This window comes from Triticum aestivum, chromosome 5B (genome assembly GCF_018294505.1).
Source record: "Triticum aestivum cultivar Chinese Spring chromosome 5B, IWGSC CS RefSeq v2.1, whole genome shotgun sequence".
Lineage (NCBI taxonomy): Eukaryota > Viridiplantae > Streptophyta > Magnoliopsida > Poales > Poaceae > Triticum > Triticum aestivum.
The window spans coordinates 119307340-119329913 of record NC_057807.1 but is presented as its reverse complement, the minus strand read 5'-3'; the positions used below and the strand labels follow the sequence as shown (position 1 = coordinate 119329913).

The following is a 22574-nucleotide window of genomic DNA, read 5'->3' as shown; positions in this document are numbered from 1 at the left end:
GAAAGAATAGCTTCATGTTATTTTCCTACGGACTCTTGAATACATCGATCAGAAAGGATAACTTTGAGGTGGTTTCGTACCCTACAATAATCTCTTCGTTTGTTCTCCGCTATTAGTGACTTTGGAGTGACTCTTTGTTGCATGTTGAGGGATAGTTATATGATCCAGTTATGTTATTATTGTTGAGAGAACTTGCACTAGTGAAAGTATGAACCCTAGGCCTTGTTTCCTAGCATTGCAATACCGTTTACGCTCACTTTTATCATTAGTTACTTTGTTGTTTTTATATTTTCAGATTATCAAAACCTATATCTACCATCCATATTGCACTTGTATCACCATCTCTTCGCTGAACTAGTGCACCTATACAATTTACCATTGTATTGGGTGTGTTGGGGACACAAGAGACTCTTTGTTATTTGGTTGCAGGGTTGTTTGAGAGAGACCATCTTCATCCTACGCCTCCCACGGATTGATAAACCTTAGGTTATCCACTTGAGGGAAATTTGCTAATGTCCTACAAACCTCTGCACTTGGAGGCCCAACAACGTCTACAAGAAGAAGGTAGTGTAGTAGACATTAATGATCATGTTTTGTAAAGGTTATCGGCAACTAGCAAGAGCCTTATGGTTGTCGATTTATTATATGAAATACACACGCCATATAATTGCTTTACTTTATCACTAAGCGATAGCGATAGTCGTAGAAGCAATAGTTGGCGAGACGACCACGAAGCTACAATGGAGATCAAGGTGTCAAGCCGGTGACGATGGAGATCACGACATTGCTTTGGTGATGGAGATCAAAAGCACAAGATGATGATGGCCATATCATGTCACATATTTTGATTGCATGTGATGTTTACCTTTTATGCATCTTATTGTGCTTAGTACGGCGGTGGCGGTATAAGATGATACCTTACTAAAATTTCAAGGTATAAGTGTTCTCCCCGAGTATGCACCGTTGCAAAAGTTCTTCGTGATGAGACACCACATGATGATCGGGTGTGATAAGCTCTACGTTCAGATACAACGGGTGCAAGCCAGTTTTGCACATGCGGAATAGTCGGGTTAAACTTGATGAGCCTAGCATATATAGATATGGCCTCGAAACACTGGAGACTGAAAGGTCAAACGTGAATCATATAGTGGGCATGATCAACATAGAGATGTTCACCATTGATGACTACTCCATCTCACATGATGATTGGACATGGTTTAGTTGATTTGGATCATGTATATTTAGATGACTTGAGGGATGTCAATCTAAGTGGGTGTTCTTAAGTAATATGATTAATTAAACTTTAATTTATCATGAACTTAGTCCTGATAGTATTTGCAAATTATGTTGTAGATCAATAGCTCGCATTGTTGCTCCCCTGTGTTTTTTGATATGTTCCTAGAGAAAACTAAGTTGAAAGATGATAGTAGCTATGATGCAGACTGGGGTCCGTGATTTGAGGTTTATCCTCATTACTGCATAGAAGAATTATTGTCCTTGATGCACTGCTAGGTGACAGACCTATTACAGGAGCAGATGCAGACGTTATGAACGTTTGGCTAGCTCAATATGATGACTACTTGATAGTTTAGTGCACCATGCTTTGCGGCTTAGAATCGGGACTTCAAAAATGTTTTGAACGCCACGGAGCATATGATATGTTCCAAGAGATGAAATTGGTATTTCAGACTCATGCCCATATCAAGAGGTATGAGACCTCTGACAAGTACTTCGCCTAAAAGATAGAGGAGAATAGCTCAGCTAGTGAGCATGTGCTCAGAATGTCTGGGTACTACAATCGCTTGAATCAAGTGAGAGTTTATCTTCTAGATAAGATAGTGATTGACAGAGTTCTCTAGTCACCATCACCAAGTTACTGGAACTTTGTGATGAACTATAATATGCAAGGGATGACGAAAGCGATTCCCGAGCTCTTTGTGATGCTGAAGTCGACGAAGGTAGAAATCAAGAAAAAGCATCAAGTGTTGATGATTAACCAAGACCACTAGTTTCAAGAAAAGGGCAAAGGGAAAGAAAGCAAACTTCAAGAAGAATGGTAAGCAAGTTGTCACTCCCGTGAAGAAGCCCAAAGCTGGACCTAAGCCTGAAACTGAGTGCTTCTACTGCAAAGGAAATGGTCACTCGAAACGGAACTACCCCAAATATTTGGCGGATAAGAAGGATGGCAAAGTGAACAAAGGTATATTTGATAATACATGTTATTGATGTGTACCTTACTAATGCTCGTAGTAGCCCCTGGGTATTTGATACCTGTTCGGTTGCTAAAATTAGTAACTCGAAACAGGAGTTGCAGAATAAATAGAGACTAGTTGAGGGTGAAGTAACGATGTATGTTAGAAGTGGTTCCAAGATTGATATGATCATCATCGCACACTCACTATACTCTCGGTATTAGTGTTGAACCTAAATGTTATTTGGTGTTTGTGTTAAGCATGATTATAATTAGATCATGTTTATTGCAATACGGTTATTCATTTAAGATAGAGAATAATTGTTATTTTGTTTACATGAATAAAACCTTCTATTGTCATACACCCAATGTTGATGGTTTATTGAATCTCGATCATAGTGATACACATATTCATAATATTGATGCCAAAAGATGCAAAGTTGATAATGATAGTGCAACATACTTGTGGAACTACCGTTTAGGTCATATTGGTGTAAAGCGCATGAAAAAACTCCATGCTGATGGGCTTTTGGAATCACTTGATTATGAATCATTTGATACCTGCGAACCATGCCTCATGGGCAAGATGACTAAAACTCCGTTCTTCGAAACAATGGAACGAGCTAATGACTTATTGGAAATAATACATACCGATGTATGCGGTCCAATGAATATTGAGGCTCGTGGCGGGTATCGTTATTTTCTGACCTTCACTGATCATTTGAGCATATATGAGTATGTCTACTTAATGATACACAAGTCTGAAAAGTTCAAAGAATTTCAGAGTGAAGTGGAGAATCATCGTAACAAAAAAATAAAGTTTCTACGATCTCATCGTGGAGGTGAATATTTGAGTTATGAGTTTGGCCTTCATTTAAAACAATGTGGAATAGTTTCACAGCTCATGCCACCTAGAACACCATAGCGTAATGGTGTGTCCGAGCGTCGTAACCATACTTTATTAGATACTAGTGGACCCGTTGCGCCAAATGGCGCAGAGACCTGCTGATTCCATGTTAGCGATGAAAAGAAATCCATGGTTTAGTTAAAAAATACAGGCAAGCACATGTGGCAACAAATTTAATCTCTCTTTGTTGGGGAAAACGGGGCCTTGCTGTCTACAATAGATGTATATGCACATTCTAATATGTTAGCACAAACTCCCATTCAATATCATGCCACTAAAAATACGTGTATCTTTTTTAATCCATGTGTGAATTGTAGAAAAGAACATGTATTAGTTGTTCTATAGTTGTGAGCATGCACATACGTTAACAAATTTAACCCCCTTCAATAGAAAAATAGGTTTGTTGTCTACAACAAGATGTACATGCACATTTTACTTTGGTAGGGTAGAGTTTCATTCAAAATCACATCTCATTGAAAATATGTGTGTTTTTCAATAATCTTCTATTTGAGCAAGTACACATGGTAAGAATTTAGACCCTTCTATATATGAATCGAGCGACTTATTTATCCCTTCTTCCTCGGCAAATTTGTTCGGTCAGAGACAAAACTAACTCCTCAATAGTACTTCCATCATCTCAATAATTAGGATGGACATCATCCACTACAATGAAGTACAATAACATTTCTCTATATATTGAACAATAATAAGATCATCTACAGTACATTTGGTCAAGCAACCAATTAGAAGAAGAATAACATTTCTCTATATCTTGAATTCCACATATGGGATTATTAATATCTCGAATTGTATGGATGGCTTCACTTGTAACAATACATATGCCTTCTGTTTATTTGCCTGACAAAATGCCCATCATATGAATAAATCAAATAGGAGGAACTGGGGATTATTTCAAACCTAAACAAAGAATTGGTCCTAACTATGTAAAGTGCAGTAGCTTTAAAGCCTCTGAACTATTTTGCTGCCACTTCACCAGGAAAGTGCAGGGCTTGAAGATCCAAAAGCCGCCACTCAAGCTCTCTTCGGCCTCATAAGCCATGTTGTTGTTTATATCCTTAACCCCAAAAGGTTGCCTCTTAGCATCTCCATTGTTCTCATCCTTATTAGGTGTCAGCTTATCCTGAAGAAAAGGCCGTTAATATCGTATTACCATTAAATAAATCCACAGTTAACATGTGGATCATGGGGAATGGTGAGATGCCATATTGGGGTTCACAACACGAATAGAAGACCACTAATTTACAGAAGGAAAGAAATGCCTGAACACCCTTAAGAAAGGCCATGATGACGAGGAGAGAACAAAGAGGCTAGTGATCAAGTGAAACTTGAAATGGAATTAAAAAATACCATAATGGTGTTGCTTGGAAAAATCACAGTACAATGCACAATGGAATTAGTGCCACATATTGATGCCACTAATTAAAAACAACACCCTTAAGAAACACAATCAACTAAACCTTGAACACAAGTAAGCCTAGAGCTAGAAAACAACACATCATATTACTAAGCAAAAGGAAGTAGACATATCAAATTGAGAGGCAGAACTATTTGAAAACCAAAATGTAGGCCAAGTAAAACAGAAACATCAGTGATTTTCTCGGCATCACACGGGAGACAGCAGTAAGAAGGAAACATATAATTTCCCTCTGGGTAAAACACTGGACTCTTTAAGTAGAGTAAACAAAAAGATAAGTCTGAACATTGCTTTTATTTAGTAACAGCATAGCACAAGCTTACTTAATATCCTGGGCATAAGCATGACCACCAGCAACATATGAGGATTTGACAAATGCGAGATACCACAACAATTTTAAACTCTGCACAACTTCATGAATATACTTAATATCCTGGCAGAATTGTATCCATACTACTTGAGGAAGACTTAGATTGTGAACGGGTAATCACTGTTTCCGTCGTGGAAGAATCATAAATTGAACTCTGGATCATACCGTCATGTAACATAATCACATGGCACATACTGTTTTAAATAAAATAACGCACTTATAGTACAAATCTGAACTCAGAGAAGTTGCATATCTGCATTCTATACAGGGCCACACATCAACTACATGGTGTAATGAATGGATGGACCCATTTTAGATTTTTATGCTACAATACAGCGACAAGAAAAGAAAGGTTCAAGAAAGTATCCCTGACAGCTAGTCTCTGGTAATAGCAACTAAAGCCAATGCCTTGCCAGCTTTGACATAAAATCTAACCATATGCATTAAGGGTTAATCCAGGTAGTACAATATACTACACTTCACTGAAGATCCCAAATACTCCACGCCCAATGCATACAGAAAAGTAAATGGAAGCTAAACAAGCAAGAAATAAAGGACCAATAACTACATGCCCAAAATGACAACCGCTTTTTCTAATGAAAGTATGAAACACAGACAAAACTTCAAATAGAAAAGGGAAACAAACAACTATGCACAGCCCGTGAATTAAAAAACATAATCAATTGCTATTAGAAAAAGAGAAGGCTGCATTGCAACATGCTACAATACACTATATTCTGTACAAAATTCAGTTCTAGTAACATCTAGAAGTAATAACAATAAGGATACCAAATTAGTTTTCCAGTTATTATGAAAACAACGGAAAAAAAGTACAGACAACTAACATAAAAAGTGGAATAATTAATACACCTTGAAGCTTGAAAATAAAGCATACCAAAAGCAAGTTTCATAAGCACTAATACACCCTGCAATTTGTGTATACATGCATGAATAATAAATTTAAATCGATCAAACTAAATCGGTTATAACAGAGACAAATTAGAACTCTAAAAGTTGCATACTATGCAATGAAGTACCTTGAGAAGCTTGTGCTTCATGCTTCGCTCCAGATGCTTGTTCTTGCCAAGTTAAACACCCAAACACAACACATAAAAACATCAGGACATTTGCAAACAGTAGAAAGGAAGAAAAGAAAAAGTAGCTATCGGAAAAGAAACAGTTCTTTGCTTTTTTTTTCTTCTGTATTGAAGATGGATGAACTTACTATATAACATGCAAATGAATTCCTGTCCATTGGTTGCAGCATATAAAAATGTCATTATTGGCCAAGTTACTTCCGAGAAAAATCATCCAAAGGAAAAAAAGAATGCATTGCATTACTATATAACATGATGAATATTATGGAATAAGAATTCTATCATCACTATAATCTCCAAGAAAGGCAATAATATCCTCAAGAGAAGATGATGATAGCAAAAAAATCAACAGCGATCAAGTGCATTTATATGTAGTAATTGACAAGAGAAAGAGCAGGAGCGGAGGGGAAGCTCCTCAAAAGCTGCTCAGGGTCGCACGTCCTCGCTACATATGCTGCCGTCGGGCACACCGTCCTAGAACGCCGGTGGGGAGGCAGTGCCCACCTTACTGAACTCCTCGCGCTGTGCACCGCACATGTTGCTATTGCCGCTGATGCCATCTGCATGTGGTCGCCTGTCCTCGCTGCCCAGCTGCAGCACATGGCACACGGCACAGCCATACCCAGACAGATGAGCTCGGTTCAATGGCAGACAAAGATCAGAGTTCTAGGACTGATAGACGATGCAGCTCATATTTTTCGTCGACACGTCTAAACTGGCCCTAAACATTATATTATTTAATGATAATGACAAGAACTTCTTAAGGCACACAGTCACAGGTTATGATTCTACCAACCTACCATTTTTACTCATTCTGCAAAATGAGCATGTCAACACTAATTTTATATGAAGCTACAATGAGAAAATAAAAACTGCGACATTAATGAAAACTGAAATCGCAATGTATGTCATGGCAGTACCTGACCTCTATTCTAATAAAATCATATTATAAGCATATATATATATATATATATATATATATATATATATTATATATATACATACCTCACTTCTGTTATAATAGAATTATATATATGCTTCACTCAGTGTGCCTACAGTTTTTAGAATGTAAATTTTACCATGTTTTGAGAAATCATTTCAGCATTGCAAGGAACCGTTTTGCAAGTTACAACATTGCAAGTAAATCACAGACACATACATCTATCAAAAACCAGTGTTGTTTCCTCCTTTGCTCATTTTGATATGCTGCTAGTATCCAATTGGCAAAGAGATGTATGGTCACTGGCATTTGTTCAGCCACATACGCATAGCTTGTTCAGTTCTCTGAAACCCTCTCAGTAGTATACTCATCCAGAGGTACACCACAGCTCCAACTGATATGCTTGAACCATGTATGGATCATCATACTAACAAGAATGAGAAGCATGTTAAAATCATTTGGGTATTACACATATTCTAAATAAAACTATTTCAAAACACAATGTTTTTTATCTTAGGGGAACCTAAGGGAAGAAACTATAAGTTCTGGCAGCTAACTTCAGCAAATGAAACTGAACTTATGCTTAAATGCAGGAGTGAGACAAAATAAAAAGGAGAGAAATGAACATGTGGCTATAATATGATTCCTGAGTTTTAACTTAGATGTCTATTACATGAAATCTCCGCAAGCTATATATATGCTACCAACTGTAGAAAACAAGTGCTTATTATGATTTGAAAATTTTAGTCCAGCCATTCGTTTATAAGAAATTTTTAAAGACCATCAGACAGCACACGTGCACTGTTGTACATGGCATCAAGTTTCTGCTTTACCTCTAGGAACTTCAGCATCCATGATGCAAAAATAGCAAGTAAAGCTACATATATGCTATCTTACTTGATTTAAACAACATGTGTGACTTCCCTAATCTTATTTTCTCAGAAAACCAGTGTTCTTTTTAGTTCCATGTAAAAAATAATATGCCATAAGAAAGTAATCAACTGATCATTTGCCAAGAAGTAACTGAGAGCAGCTTCTTGCATGTAAGGACATGGGTTACCATGTTTAGAGCAAGAAACACTTGAAGCAAGCATTCAGATATGCTTCTTCCATAAACTTCACAATCATCTGAAAATGCGAGTACTATACATGTGTGCACACCCAAAACATCATGCTTCCGTTTCTTACACTGCTCTTTCAAGTTTCATTGATCCTACACAATCAACAATTCTTTCAAGTTTCATTGATCCTATACAACAAATAAAAGCATGAAGAGAGACTAAAAATGGAGCATAAAGAGAAACTAAAAATGGGGATATCAAAGGAGGAGCAGTTAGGAAAAGAAGAGGGCTGGGAGGGGAGGAAAAAGAGAGGAGGATGGCTCACCGGAGGACGAGCAGGGCGGCGATGAGGGGTGCACACCGACACAGGAAGAGGAGAAGTCTTCTCTCGCTGGATGTCGTGCGCTCCCCGTGCGGCATGACCCTCGCTCGTGCCCCTCCTTGACCCTGCATCGACCCCCTTCGCTCTGCTCTGGCGGCGGCAAGACCAGCCCACGTGCCGCTGTGCTCCACGGGCGACTGCGACCGCTGCCCCTATGCTCACCGCTGCTGCTGACGGCAAGGAGAAACCTATACAAATATACATCTTGCTTTAGAAAAATCAACAAGAGATGAATATAGAAGACCAAAATCTGCAAACTGTGCAAGAACATGGATGTACAAATTAAGGACCCAATCTCACATTCCTCAAGCAATTCATTTACATGGTCTATAAAATCACGGTGTCTTACTAAAATACAATCAGATAGAGCAGCTCAGATGCATCATTTTGTGATTGCATCATCATTTTAAATGATTGGATGCATCCTAACTAAATTGACTTCCTACTTCAACCATTCGACCTACTGCTGCCGCCATTTTCTGAAACTAATTGAGGGAAATGGCTGCATAGAGCTAAAATTCCCAAATAATCACATAGACAAAGAAAATATATGCCTTATGAGAGGAGGCTGCAGAAGATGGGGCATACCCTCATTGCCTTAGAAGAAGAAAAAGAAGGAAAGGCAATGTGAACAAGCCACATGGCATACCTCACCGACAAATACAGGGCCGAGGGGAGGAGGCCACATGGAGAAAGAGATAATATTTGGTCAAGACCTCCGCATAGCTCTCCAAGCTGCGTCCGTGGCCTTAACTGCCGCCCCCACCACCCGTCCAGCCTGCTGCACCATGCGCTGTGAAGGAGACAAGGCGATGGCTAGAGAGACGACCTCTGCCACCCACGCGTTGTCGCCTTCTTCCTCGACCAGCCCTCCTGGCTTCCAGCCCCCGTCGTCGAACCCATGCTCCATGACTTATACTTTGTGGATGTGGGGAGAAGTAGAATAGGAAGGACCTAGGAGTGGATCAAGCCCCGGCGAAGGCCAACGCCGATCCGTGGCCCTCTCCCGCCCGCAGCCGGACTTCCATCTCCTCTTTCCTCTCTCTTTCTCCCTCATATCCTTCCTTCTCTCTCTCTCCCTCTCATCTTCTATCTCCTGGACAGATCCATGGGTCACCCTTTGCCTGCCGGTCGACATCGCCGCCGGAGAAGCTCGCCCGAAATGGATGAAATGCGGAAGGGGAGGGGAGGGGAGGGGAGGGGAGGGACGGGAGGGTAGGGGGAGACCGATGTGCAGGATGGAAGAGGAGGAAACGAGCGTGGAGGCGGGATAGGAGGAGCGAGGGGTGTGGCGGCTGTCGACAGGGGGCTAGGGTTCTTGCGGGGGTAGAGGATTGGGCGCACGGGTGCCGGCGGAGTGGGTTGTGCGCCATGCCCCATGGTGTGCGGCGCGCGGGAGGGAGGGGATTGGGTGAACAATTTACACATGGGGCGCCTCACCCAGCCAATACAGGCTCGCGACGAGCCCACAGGTCATTGGACAAAGAACAAAACCATATGGTAAAAATGAAATTCACCAGCAGTGAAGATCAGTCGGTTAAGGTAGCTCAATTGACCAGACCTGGCCTGATCGGACGGCTGACGAAGCCCAATCCGGGGGAGCTCCCTGGAGGTGAGTTGGCTAGCTTCTTTTTTGTTTTAAATGGTGTCTATGATGTCTCTTACCGATTTACCACTATTGTTTTGGGGTTATGCATTAGAGACAGTTGCATTCACGTTAAACTATGGTTTGGCAACAAACCTAAGCTGTCGTTTCTTAAAGTTTGGGGATGTGATGCTTATGTCAAAAGGCTTCAGTCTGATAAGCTCGAACCTAAATTGGATAAGTGTGTCTTCATAGGATACCCTAAGGAAACAGTTGGGTACACCTTCTACCACAAGTCTGAAGGCAAAATCTTTGTTGATAAGAATGGAACTTTTCTAGAGAAGCGGTTTCTCTCGAAAGAAGTGAGTGGGAGGAAAGTATAACTTGATGGGGTAGTTGTACCTTCTCTCAATTTGGAAAGTAGCTCATCCGAGAAATTTGTTCTCGTGATGCCTACACCAACTGGAGAGGAAGCTAATGATAAAGATCATGAAACTTCGAATCAAGTTGCTATAGAACCTCGTAGGTCAAACAGAGCATGATCCGCACCAGAGTGGTACCGTAATTCTGGTTTGGATGTCATGTTACTTGACCATGACAAATCTACGAACTATGAAGAAGCTATGATGAGCCCAGATTCCAATAAATGGCTTGAGGTCATGGAATCTAAGATAGGATCCATGTATGAGAACAAAGTGTTGACTTTGGTGGATCTGTCCGATGATCGGTGACCCATAGAGTATAAATGGATCTTCTAAAAGAAGACTGGCGCTGATGGTAATGTTACTGTTTAAAAAGCTCGACTTGTCGCAAAAGGTTTTTGATAAGTTCAAGGGTTTGACTACGATGAGGGTTTCTCAACCGTAGCGATGCTTAAGTCCGTCCGAATCATGTTAGCAATTGCCACATTTTGTGAAATCTGGCAAATGGATGTCAAAACTGCATTCCTTAAATGGATATATCTAAGAAGAGTTGTATATGATGCAACCAGAAGGTTTTGTCGATCCTAAAGGTGCTAACAAAGTGTGCAAGCTCCAGCGATCCATTTATGGACTGGTGCAAGTATTTCGAAGTTGGAATATACGCTTTGATGAGTTGATCAAAGCATATAGTTTTATACAGACTTGCAGTGAAGCATGTATTTACAAGAAAGTGAGTGGGAGCACTACAACCTTTCTGATAAGTATATGTGAATGACATATTATTGATCAGGAATGATGTAGAATTTTCTGGAAAGCATAAAGGAAAGTTTGAAAGGAGTTTTTCAAAGAAAGACCTCGGTAAAGCTGCTTACATATTGGGCATCAGGATCTATAGAGATAGATCAAGACGCTTGATAAGATTTTTCAATGAGCACATACCTTGACAAGATTTTGAAGCAGTTCAAAACGGAACAATCCAAGAAGGAGTTCTTACCTGTGTTGCAAGGTGTAAAGTTGAGTAAGACTCAAAACCCGACCATAGCAGAAAATAGAAAGAGAATGAAAGTCATTCCCTATGCCTCAGCCATAGGTTCTATAAAGTATGCTATGTTGTGTACCAGACCTATTGTGTACCTTATCATGAGTTTGGCAATGGGGTACAATAGTGATCCAGGAGTGGATCACTGGACAACGGTCAAAGTTATCCTTAGTTACTAAGGAAATATTTCTCGGTTATGGAGGTGATAAAGAGTTTGTCGTAAAGAGTTACGTCGATGCAAGCTTTTACACTGATTCGGATGACTCTGAGTCTCAATCTGGATACATATTGAAAGTGGGAAAATTATCTAGAGTAGCTCCATGCAGAGCATTGTAGGCATAGAAAATTTGTAAAATACATACGGCTCTGAATATGACAGACCCGTTGACTAAACTTCTCTCACAAGCAAAACATGATCACACCTTAGTACCCTTTGGGTGTTAATCACATAGCAATGTGAACTAGATTATTGACTCTAGTAAACCCTCTGGTTGTTGGTCACATGGCGATGTGAACTATGGGTGTTAATCACATACAGATGTGAACTATTGGTGTTAAATCACATGGAGTTGTGAATTAGATTACTGACTCTAGTGCAAGTGGGAGACTGAAGGAAATATGCCCTAGAGGCAATAATAAAGTTGTTATTTATATTTCCTTATATCATGATAAATTTTTATTATTCATGCTAGAATTGTATTAACCGGGAACTTGATACATGTGTGGATACATAGACAAAACACTGTGTCCCTAGTATGCCTCTACTTGACTAGCTCATTGATTAAAGATGGTTAAGTTTCCTAGCCATGGACATGTGTTGTCATTTTATGAACGGGGTCACATCATTAGGAGAATGATGTGATGGACAAGACCCATCCGTTAGCTTAGCATAATGATCGTTCAGTTTTATTGCTACTACTTTCTTCATGTCAAATACATATTCCTCCGACTATGAGATTATGCAACTCCCGGACACCAGAGGAATGCCTTGTGTGCTATCAAACGTCACAATGTAACTCAATGATTATAAAGATGCTCTACATGTATCCCTGAAGGTGTTTGTTGGGTTGGCATAGATCGAGATTAGGATTTGTCACTCTGAGTATCAGAGAGGTATCTCTGGACCCTCTCGGTAATGCACATCATATGAAGCCTTGCAAGCAATGTGACTAATGAGTTAGTTACGGGATGATGCATTACGTAACGAGTAAAGAGACTTGTCGGTAACGAGATTGAACTAGGTATGAAGATACCGACGATAGAATCTCGGGCAAGTAACATACTGTTGACAAAGGGAATAACGTATGTTGACATAGCGGTTCGACCAATAAAGATCTTTGTAGAATATGTGGGAACCAATATGAGCATCCAGGTTCCTCTATTGGTTATTGACAGGAGAGGTGTCTCGGTCATGTCTACATAGTTCTCGAACCCGTAGGGTCCGCACGCTTAACGTTTGATGACGATATGTATTATATGAGCTATCTGTTTTGGTGATCGAAGGTTTTTCGGTGTCCCGGATGAGATCACGAACATGAAGAGGAGTCTCTAAATGGTCGAGATGTAAATATTGATATATTGGAATGTAGTATTCGGACACCGGAAGGGTTCCGGAGTGTATCGGGTACATACCGGGGTACCGGAGGGGTTACTGGACCCCCCCCCCCCGGGAAAGATATCAGCCATATGGGCCATAGGAGGGAGGCTAACCAGCCCACAAGGGGCTGGTGCCCCCCCCCCCCACAAGGGAGGAGGCCGAATTGGACAAGGGAAGGGGGCGCCACCCCCATTTCCTTCTCCTACTCCTCTCCTTCCCCCTTTCCCCCTCCGGTAGAAGGAAAGGGGGGCCGAATCCAACTAAGAGTCCCAGTGGGACTCCATCCCACTTGGGGCGCGCCTAGGCCGGCCTCCTCTCCCTCCCTATTTTATATACGGGGGGCACCCCTAGAGAACACACCAATTGCTCTTGGCCGTGTGCGGCACCCCCCTCCACAGTTTACGCCTCCGGTCATATTCTCGCGGTGCTTAGGCGAAGCCCTGCACGGATCACATCACCATCACTGTCACCACGCCATCGTGTTGACGGAACTCATCTACTCCTTCGACCCTCTGCTGGATCAAGAGCTTGAGGGACGTCATCGCGCTGAACGTGTGCAGAACTCGAAGGTGTCGTATGTTCGGTACTTGATCAGTCGGAATGAGAAGACGTTCGACCACATCAACCGCGTTAAGCAAACGCTTCCGCTTTTGGTCTACGAGGGTACGTGGACACACTCTCCCTCTCGTTGCTATGTATCTCCTAGATAGATCTTGCTTGAGCGTAGGAATTTTTTTTGAAATTACATGCTAAGTTTCCCAACAGATAGTGCAACATATTTGTGGCACTACCGTTTAGGTCATATTGGTGTAAAGCGCATGAAGAAACTCCATGCATATGGACTTTTGGAATCACTTGATTATGAATCATTTGATACTTGTGAACCATGCCTCATGCGCAAGATGACTAAAACTCCGTTCTCTGGAACGATGGAGCGAGCCAATGACTTATTGGAAATAATACATACCGATGTATGCGGTCCGAAGAGTGTTGAGGCACGCGGCGGGTATCATTATTTTCTAACCTTCACAAATGATTTGAGCAAATATGGGTATATCTACTTAATGAAACACAAGTCTGAAACATTTGAAAAGTTTAAGAATTTCAGAGAGAAGTGGAGAATCATCGTAACAAGAAAATAAAGTTTCTATGATCCGATCACGGAGGCGATTCTTTGAGTTATGAGTTTGGCCTTCATTTAAAACAATGTGGAATAGTTTCACAACTCACACCACCTGGAACACCACAGCGTAATGGTGTGTCCGAATGTCATAACTGTACTTTATTAGATATGGTGTGATCTATGATGTCTTTTACCGATTTACCACTATTGTTTTGGGGTTATGCATTAGAGACAGCTGCATTCACGTTAAATAGGGCACCGTCTAAATCCGTTGAGATGACACTGTATGAACTATTATTTGGCAATAAACCTAAGTTGTTGTTTCTTAAAGTTTGGGGTTGTGACACTTATGTCAAAGGCTTCAGCCTGATAAGCTCGAACCCAAATCGGAGAAGTGTGTCTTCATAGGATACCCTAAGGAAACAATTGGGTACACCTTCTACCACAGATCTGAAGGCAAGATCTTTGTTGCCAAGAATGGAACCTTTCTAGAGATGGAGTTTCTCTCGAAAGAAGTGAGTGGGAGGAAAGTAGAACTTGATGAGGTAATTGTACCTTCGCTCAATTTGGAAAGTAGCTCATCCGAGAAATCTATTCCCATGATGCCAACACCAACTAGGGAGGAAGCTAATGATGATGATCATGAAACTTCAGATCAAGTTACTACCGAACCTCGTAGGTCAACCAGAACACGATCGACACCAGAGTGGTACGGTAATCCTGTTCTGGAAGTCATGTTACTTGACCATGGCGAACCTACAAACTATGAAGAAGCTATGATGAGCCCAGTTTCCAATAAATAGCTTGAGGCCATGTAATCTGAGATAGGATCCATGTATGAGAACAAAGTGTGGACTTTGGTGGATTTGCCCGATGATCGACGACCCATAGAGAATGAATAGATCTTCAAGAAGAATACCGACGCTGATGGTAATGTTACTATCTACAAAGCTTGACTTGTCGCAAAAGGTTTTCGACAAGTTCAAGGAGTTGACTACGATGAGACTTTCTCACCCGTAGCTATGCGTAAGTTTGTCCGAATCATTTTAGCAATTGCCGAATTTTATGATTATGAAATCTGGCAAATGGGCATCAAAACCGCATTCCTTAATGGATTTCTTAAAGAAGAATTGTATATGATGCAACCAGAAGGTTTTGTCGATCCTAAAGGTGCTAACAAAGTGTGCACACTCCAGCGGTCCATCTATGGACTGGTGCAAGCATCTCGGAGTTGGAATATCGCTTTGATGAGGTGATCAAAGCATATGGTTTTATACAGACTTTCGGAGAAGCCTGTATTTACAACAAAGTGAGTGGGATCTCTATAGCATTTCTAATATTATATGTGATGACATATTGTTGATTGGAAATGATGTAGAATTTCTGGATAGCATAAAAGGATACTTGAATAAAAGTTTTTCAATGGAAGACCTCGGTGAAGCTGCTTATATATTGGGCATCAAGATCTATAGAGATAGATCAATACGCTTAATAGGACTTTCACAAAGCACATGCCTTGACAAAGTTTTTAAGAAATTCAAAATGGATCAGTCAAAGAAACGGTTCTTGCATGTGTTGCACGGTATGAAATTGAGCCAGACTCACTGGCCGAATACTGCAGAAGATAGAGACAAAATGAAAGTCATTCCCTATGCCTCAGCCATAGGTTCTATCATGTATGCTATGCTGTGTACCAGACCTGATATGTGCCTTGCCATAAGTCTGGCAGGGAGGTACCAAAGTAATCCAGGAGTGGATCACTGGACAATGGTCAAGAATATCCTGAAGTACCTAAAAGGACCAAGGATACGTGTCTCGTTTATGAAGGTGACAAAGAGCTCGTCGTAAATGGTTGCGTCGATGCTAGTTTTGACACTGGTCCGGATGACTCTAAGTCAGAAACCGGAGCTATCAGTTGGTGCAGTTCCAAGCAAAGCGTCGTGGCGGGATCTACGTGTGAAACGGAGTACATAGCTGCTTCGGAAGCAGCAAATGAAGGAGTCTGGATGAAGGAGTTCATATCTAATCCAGGTGTAATACCTAGTGTAGCGGGTCCAATGAAAATCTTTTGTGACAATACTGGAGCAATTGCCTTAGCGAAGGAATCCAGATTTCACAAAGAACCAAACACATCAAGAGACGCTTCAACTCCATCCGTGATCAAGTAAAGGAGGGAGACATAGAGATTTGCAAAATACACACGGATCTGAATATAGCAGACCCGTTGACTAAACCTCTTCCACCAGCAAAACATGATCAGCACCAAGACTCCATGGGTATTAGAATCATTACAATGTAATCTAGATTATTGACTCTAGTGCAAGTGGGAGACTGAAGGAAATATGCCCCTCTTCCACAGATCCATGATTTATGCATTTTGTCCACATATCTGTTAAACGGTGTCTTCAAGCTCCTTACGGTACACCTCACAAATGCGTCCAAAAGTGATGTGGGTTGCCATGCTCTTTCCCAAATTCCAAGTTGGTGTATCCAAGGTAAACTCGATGGGCTCGGTGGTTGGTGCAATTGTCCTCCCAGGTACACAAACTTTGATCCTCCAGCGCTCCTCTTCCGGTAAAGTTGCGGTGAAGGCTCCAGTGAAGCTAGGTAGTCCAATGTTCAGGTACTTCATGACTTCCTTGAAGTGTCGCTCGAAAGGGGTGTCATCATCCAGCTGAGTGAACTTGTTCCTGGGGTCCGTCATCTATAGAGTAGAAGTAGTGGAGGATTAGAAATGAGCAGAGAAGAGTATCATGTGGATTTTCCTAGTGGTCGCGTCCTACAGTCAGCGTGGGCTCTGATACCATCTTGTAGCGACCATGATCCTAATAGACCGAAGTCTCTGTGCTTAAGTGTCATCCTTGGATCGGTATGCTGACACACACAATACTTGAGGAATTATAATAGAGTTCAATCACACACTTATTACAATGAGATCCACATAAAGAGTATTTATTACACGAATAATATGGCGAAGGCCATCTAAGCAAAATAACTGCAGAAGCTTTGAACATAAATGAGTCCATCAACTCCAACGGCATAGCTGAGTGCATGACAACGACCTATCGCACCCTATTCTTCATCGGTAAAGTCTGCAACATGAGACGTTGCAGTCGTGTAGGTCAGCACATGGAATATGCTAGCATAGTTACACTATAGAGCAAATGAATGCAAGAAACTATATCTACATGCATATTTGGCTCGTGGAGGCTCTAACTTTAATATTTTGCATAAAGCTAATTTTTTTCCCTACAACAAAGGAATACATTTTATTTACTACAAAGTTATACCAATATTTGAGAAGGTTCCTCCAACTCGAATCCCAACAATTAACCAAGTATCATCAGTAAACCCAATTCATTAATTAAAGAGTGATGAGATCAACAATAATATCCACTTCTAGATACTCAAAATGTCCATAATTGGGGACACGTCTAACCATGATTAGTTTATACACTCTGAAGAGGTTGCGCACTTTTCCCTAGAAGACTCGACCGCATCCATGATTGGAAGATCGAGACATAGTCTTTCTAAAGCATTAACTCTCCACTCTGGGTAGACCGGTAGACCTACTTTCCCCTACATCTGCTAGTCCACCTCTTCAAGATCTCACACAACTTACTCAACTATGCTAGAGCCCATAATGGCTTGTGGTTGCACATGGAAGTTTCTAGGCATGAAATATCATATGATCCCTTTGAGCCTGGGTGGCGAACCGAGGGAAAATCACACGGGTACTCCGGGATTCCCATGGGCAAGCACTGGTTTCTCCAGGTGCCCCAACCAATCCACCCAGATGTGTATTAAAATTGTCACCTTAATGTAGTCCAAGATTTTTATCTCTCACAACTTCCATGAATCTCACGATCCAATCCCCGTCTACGAGCATGGCTAAGCAATAATTGAGCACAACGTATATTCCCGGGGTGATCAAAGGTAATAGGTTCCTACCTCGAGTACTACAACCAAATCCACATGTTCCCAAATCCTACTCATGCAAATATTTGAGGGGCAAAACTAATGCATAGTAAAAACTAGGTATTGAAAATTATGATCAAAGTGTAACTTGCCTTGATGACGATCGGAAAACTCTAGAGATTCATAGTAACAAGCTTCACATTCCGGAAAACCTAGCATAGACAAACAATAGCATACATAAGCAATCAAGCAAACGATGCAAAGAGAAATCGAAGAAAAGATCCAAAGAACTCAAAAACAAGCAAATAGCTAATCTGAATAGAAAACAAATCTTAACAGCATTATATTTATGTGGATTAGATCTTAACAGTAGGTACATGTGATTAGCTACGATTTGCAAAAAGAATCAACTCAAACGGAGCTACGAAACTCAAGATACGAACAAAACAAGATCAAAATCAAATCTGAACTAAACTCAAAATTTAAGTTGTCAAAATCATGGTCAAGTTGGTTTACTGGATAGATGGGATTGCTCTGAAGACCTAGGCATTGGTTTCATCGAATTTGGACAAACGAGCTAAAAGTTGTGCTAGTTTGAAGATCAGGGGTTAATCTGCAAAGAAAATATTCGCGGATAGGTCCCTGGACGAAAACTAAAATAAAAAGAAAAAACTATCGAACGAACGTTAGCTACAGAAACTAAACGAGTGAACATTCGCTAAATAAACTACCTAAATAAAAATAAACCGATCTAAAAAGAATAAACTGAGAAAATCGGACGGTTCGACGGTTTATACCGGTTCGACGGGTTCCGACGGCGGCGGCGGTTTTGACAGCGGCGTGGTGACGGCGGGGCTCCGGCGGGTGGCTTCAGCGGCTTGGCGGTGGCGGCGGCGGCGGCGGCAAGCGGCGGCACGCGGGCGACGGCGGCGGTTGAGGTGGACAGGAGAGGGGTCGGGGCGGGGTATTTAAGGAGGGGAGGGGAGGCGAGGCAGACTTGGAGGAGGGGCAAGCGGGCGGCGGCACGGAGTCGGAGTCCGGACCGGACTCCGGTCGCGGCGGCGGCGAGCATCGGAGCTCTGTCCCGGAGTCGGCGCGGGCGCGGGGACGAGCTAGGCCGCGGCCTGGCGTTGAGCTAGGCCGGCCCAGTTCGGCGGAACTTTTTTTTAAAACATTTTTTTGAGAGACTAAAACACACAAAATAAATATAAATAAAATCCTAAAAATTCCAGAAAAATTTACATAGCTATATGGCCTTATTAGTGACCTAGTGAACATTTTTCTGGGCCTGAATGCCTAAACTAAAAACAAACATTATAGTACTAATTACTCTGCTAACTAATAAATAAACTAGCGAATAAAATCAAATAAACTCTCCAAAATTCAAAATTCAATTTCCAATATTTTTTCTACTGATTTTGAAGAAGTCATATTATCTTCTCCCATTATTTAAAAATATTTGGAAAAAGAATTTTGAAAAACAAATTGATCCAATTATCAAATTTTGATAAATCAAAATTGGATTTTTGTGGTTCAATATGCGAAGACCGTGTCAATCACTACACCAGTGATACGAAAAGCAAGCATTCTTCTCCAGCTAATATGCCGACGCCTCACTACTACTTAATTAGTGAAAGATATGTTGGGATGTTTTCAATTCTCCATCAAGAGGCGGGCAACTATCTCTTTTCACACTAGACTTCGGATCGCCCCTCCAACTCTCTCAAATTGGTCCTTGAGTTGCTTAAGGCCTCTTGGATCAAAATGCAACTAAAACAAGGCAAAAAAATGCATAAATCATGGATGCATATGAATGATCTATGAATAACATCCAAATTGAAAATTGGGATGTTACAAACCTACCCCCCTTAAGATGAATCTCGCCCTCAAGATTCGGGTTGGTAAGCAAAAAGGTGTGGGTGGTCCTTGCGAAGGTCTTCTTTGCGCTCCCAGGTGGCTTCCTCCTCGGTATGGTGGCTCCACTGAACTTTGCAAAACTTGATGACTCTGTTGTGAGTAAGTCGGCTGGAAAACTCAAGAATCTTAACGGGTTTCTCTTCATATGTCAGATCGCTATCTAGCTGAATTGCTTCAAGTGGCACTGTATCTCTCAGAGGAATGTCAGCCATCTCTGCATGGCACTTCTTCAACTGGGAAATGTGAAACACATCATGAACTCCGGACAAACCTTCGCGCAATTCCAACTTGTAGGCAACTTCTCCCATTCGTTCCAAAACTCTGTATGGTCCCACAAATCATGGTGCTAGTTTTCCTTTGACTCCAAATTGCTTAACTCCTCGAAGTGGGGACACATGAAGATACGCTCTGTCTCTGACTTCATAGGCTACCTCCTTGCGTTTAGTATCTGCACAACTCTTCTGCCTGGACTGGGATATCTTGAGTCTATCATGAATCAACTTAACCTTCTCCTTGGAATCTCTGATTAAGTTTGGTCCGAACAATTGCCGATCTCCAACTTCATCCCACGATAATGGTGTCCTGCACCTTCTTCCATACAAAGCTTCGAAAGGGGCCATCTTCAAACTGGCTTGATAACTGTTGTTATAAGAGAACTCTGCATAGGGCAAATTATCATCCCAACTAGATCCATAATCTAGCGCACAAGCTCTCAACATGTCCTCCAGAATCTGATTGACTCTCTCGGTCTGTCCATCTGTCTGTGGATGAGAGGCTGTACTGAACTCTAGCCTGGTACCCAAAGTTTCGTGCAACTGATTCCAAAACTTTGAAGTAAACTGTGTTCCTCTGTCTGATATGATGGTCCTCGGAACTCCATGCAGACATACGATCCTGGTCATGTATATTTTTGCCAACTTAGCACTCGTATAAGTTGTCTTCACAGGGATGAAATGGGCTACCTTGGTCAGGCGGTTGACTATAACCCAGATAGAGTCATAGCCTGAACGGGCCCTGGGTAATCCGGTGATGAAATCCATGCCAAGTTTATCCCACTTTCATTCAGGTATCAGCAATGGCTGAAGTAACCCTGCTAGTTTCTGATGCTCTACCTTAACTCTCTAACATACGTCACATACTGCTACATACTCTGCAATATCCTTCTTCATTTCTGTCCACCAAAAACTCTCTTTCAAATCCAGATACATCTTGGTGTTGCTTGGGTGAATCGAATAAGGCGAATCATGAGCCTCCTGAAGTATTAACTTCCTGATCTCAGGGTCATTAGGCACATAGATACAATCCTCAAGAAACTTCTCCTGCTTCGCGACATCTGTGGCCACATCATCTAGGGCATAGCGGGCTAACTTGCTGAACTCATCCACATAATGTCCCACTATATGACTCCCTTGGCGTAAGTTGCGAAACTCACACTTCTTTAAACTCATGGCTCTAGCTAAAACATGTGCGGTGTGGAAAGCCTATTGAAACTGATCCCATGTAACTGTAGCTATGGGGTAAGTGGTGGTGAAATTCTCCCACCAAGATGTTGCGGGTCCATGAAGCTGATGTGCGGCAAAGCGCACTCTCTCCGCATCTATGCATCCAGCAGTGGTCATCTCTCTCCCAATCTTGCGGAGCCAATCATATGCAACAATCGGTTCGGTGCTGCTAGAAAACACCAGCAGATTCAACCTAAAAAACGTGCTAGGTTGTCAACAGGGGGTGGTGGCGGTGGGTTGTTGTTGCTGTTGTTGTTGTTGTTGTTGTTGTTATTGTTGTTGTTGTTGTTTTGGTTTTGGGCCAACATCTGCATCAGGGCATTCTGTTGTTGGATCAATTGGGTGAGCTCCGGCGGGAAAGTGAATCCGAGGTCACATCTCGGAGGCATCTGCTGGGTTAGAGGGGGTGAGAAAACATAATAGAATAAGGTCTATGAGAGATTTCACTAGCTATATGCATATGAGGCAAATACATTCAATTCACACCACTCAATACCAAACAAGGTTCACACAAACGATCTAACTACTATTACAAATCGATCGATCTAACTACTTGGAAGAATACTACTAATAACATGGTGGTCGTCTAAAAATTTTGATCGGTGGAAGACTCCATAATATCAGCTCCAACTTTGTCTTCATAGTCATCATCACTGTAATCATCTGCATCACTGTCCGGTCGGTGTCATCCAATATGATGTAGTCCTCCGAACGAATATCCACTTCAGGTTCTTGCTTTCGTTTCACCTTGTGTATTGCTAGCTTTTCTTCAGGTCTTCATGCTTCTCTAGTAGCACAACAATTTCCTCTTCATATCCATCAAGTGTTGACTTGAGTTCCACTTCTAGCTCGATATTCCTATTCATCACCTTCTTGGTCTTCTTCATGATAGTGCACATCTGGTTCTCATATCGAGAATGTGTTGATCCTTCTCCTGAATGTATGCTGCAATTGATCCATCCTTCCTGGTACGAATCATCTCCGATTGCTCGTCTCGGCGTCTACATATCTGATAGATGGTGTCTTCAAGCTCCTTGTGGTACACCTCACAAATGCATCCAAAAGTGATGTGGGCTGCCATTCTCTTT

The 22574-nt window shown here is 41.6% G+C and overlaps 1 protein-coding gene across 6 annotated transcripts; it reads right to left on the bottom strand.

The window, feature by feature from the left end:
- Positions 1 to 3841: 3841 nt before the first annotated feature.
- On the bottom strand, positions 3842 to 9797 carry LOC123110728 (uncharacterized). Of its 6 annotated transcripts, none has more exons than XM_044531322.1 (7): positions 9033 to 9796; positions 8327 to 8571; positions 8001 to 8153; positions 7160 to 7367; positions 6505 to 6591; positions 5941 to 5982; positions 3842 to 4239 (listed from the first exon to the last, which is right to left on the bottom strand). In XM_044531322.1, the coding sequence occupies exons 4-7, from the start codon at positions 7247 to 7249 to the stop codon at positions 4039 to 4041; spliced, it is 420 nt and encodes a 139-aa protein (XP_044387257.1). In that variant the 5' UTR covers positions 7250 to 7367; positions 8001 to 8153; positions 8327 to 8571; positions 9033 to 9796; the 3' UTR covers positions 3842 to 4038. The 6 variants fall into 6 exon arrangements, 4 of the variants coding, with proteins under 4 accessions (XP_044387257.1, XP_044387258.1, XP_044387256.1 ...); XM_044531323.1 differs by having other exon boundaries at positions 8090 to 8153; XM_044531321.1 differs by having other exon boundaries at positions 7160 to 8189; positions 9033 to 9797.
- Positions 9798 to 22574: the final 12777 nt, after the last annotated feature.

Excerpts from the sequence above, each read along its gene's own strand:
- LOC123110728 (XM_044531321.1), bottom strand. The coding sequence starts at position 7,249 with ATGCCAGTGACCATACATCTCTTTGCCAATTGGATACTAGCAGCATAT. Across the intron at positions 6,592-7,159 it reads AACACTGGTTTTTGATAGAT|CTGGGCAGCGAGGACAGGCG; the intron begins GTATGTGTCTGT and ends CATGTGCTGCAG. Across the intron at positions 4,240-5,940 it reads TGAAGCACAAGCTTCTCAAG|GATAAGCTGACACCTAATAA; the intron begins GTACTTCATTGC and ends CCTTTTCTTCAG.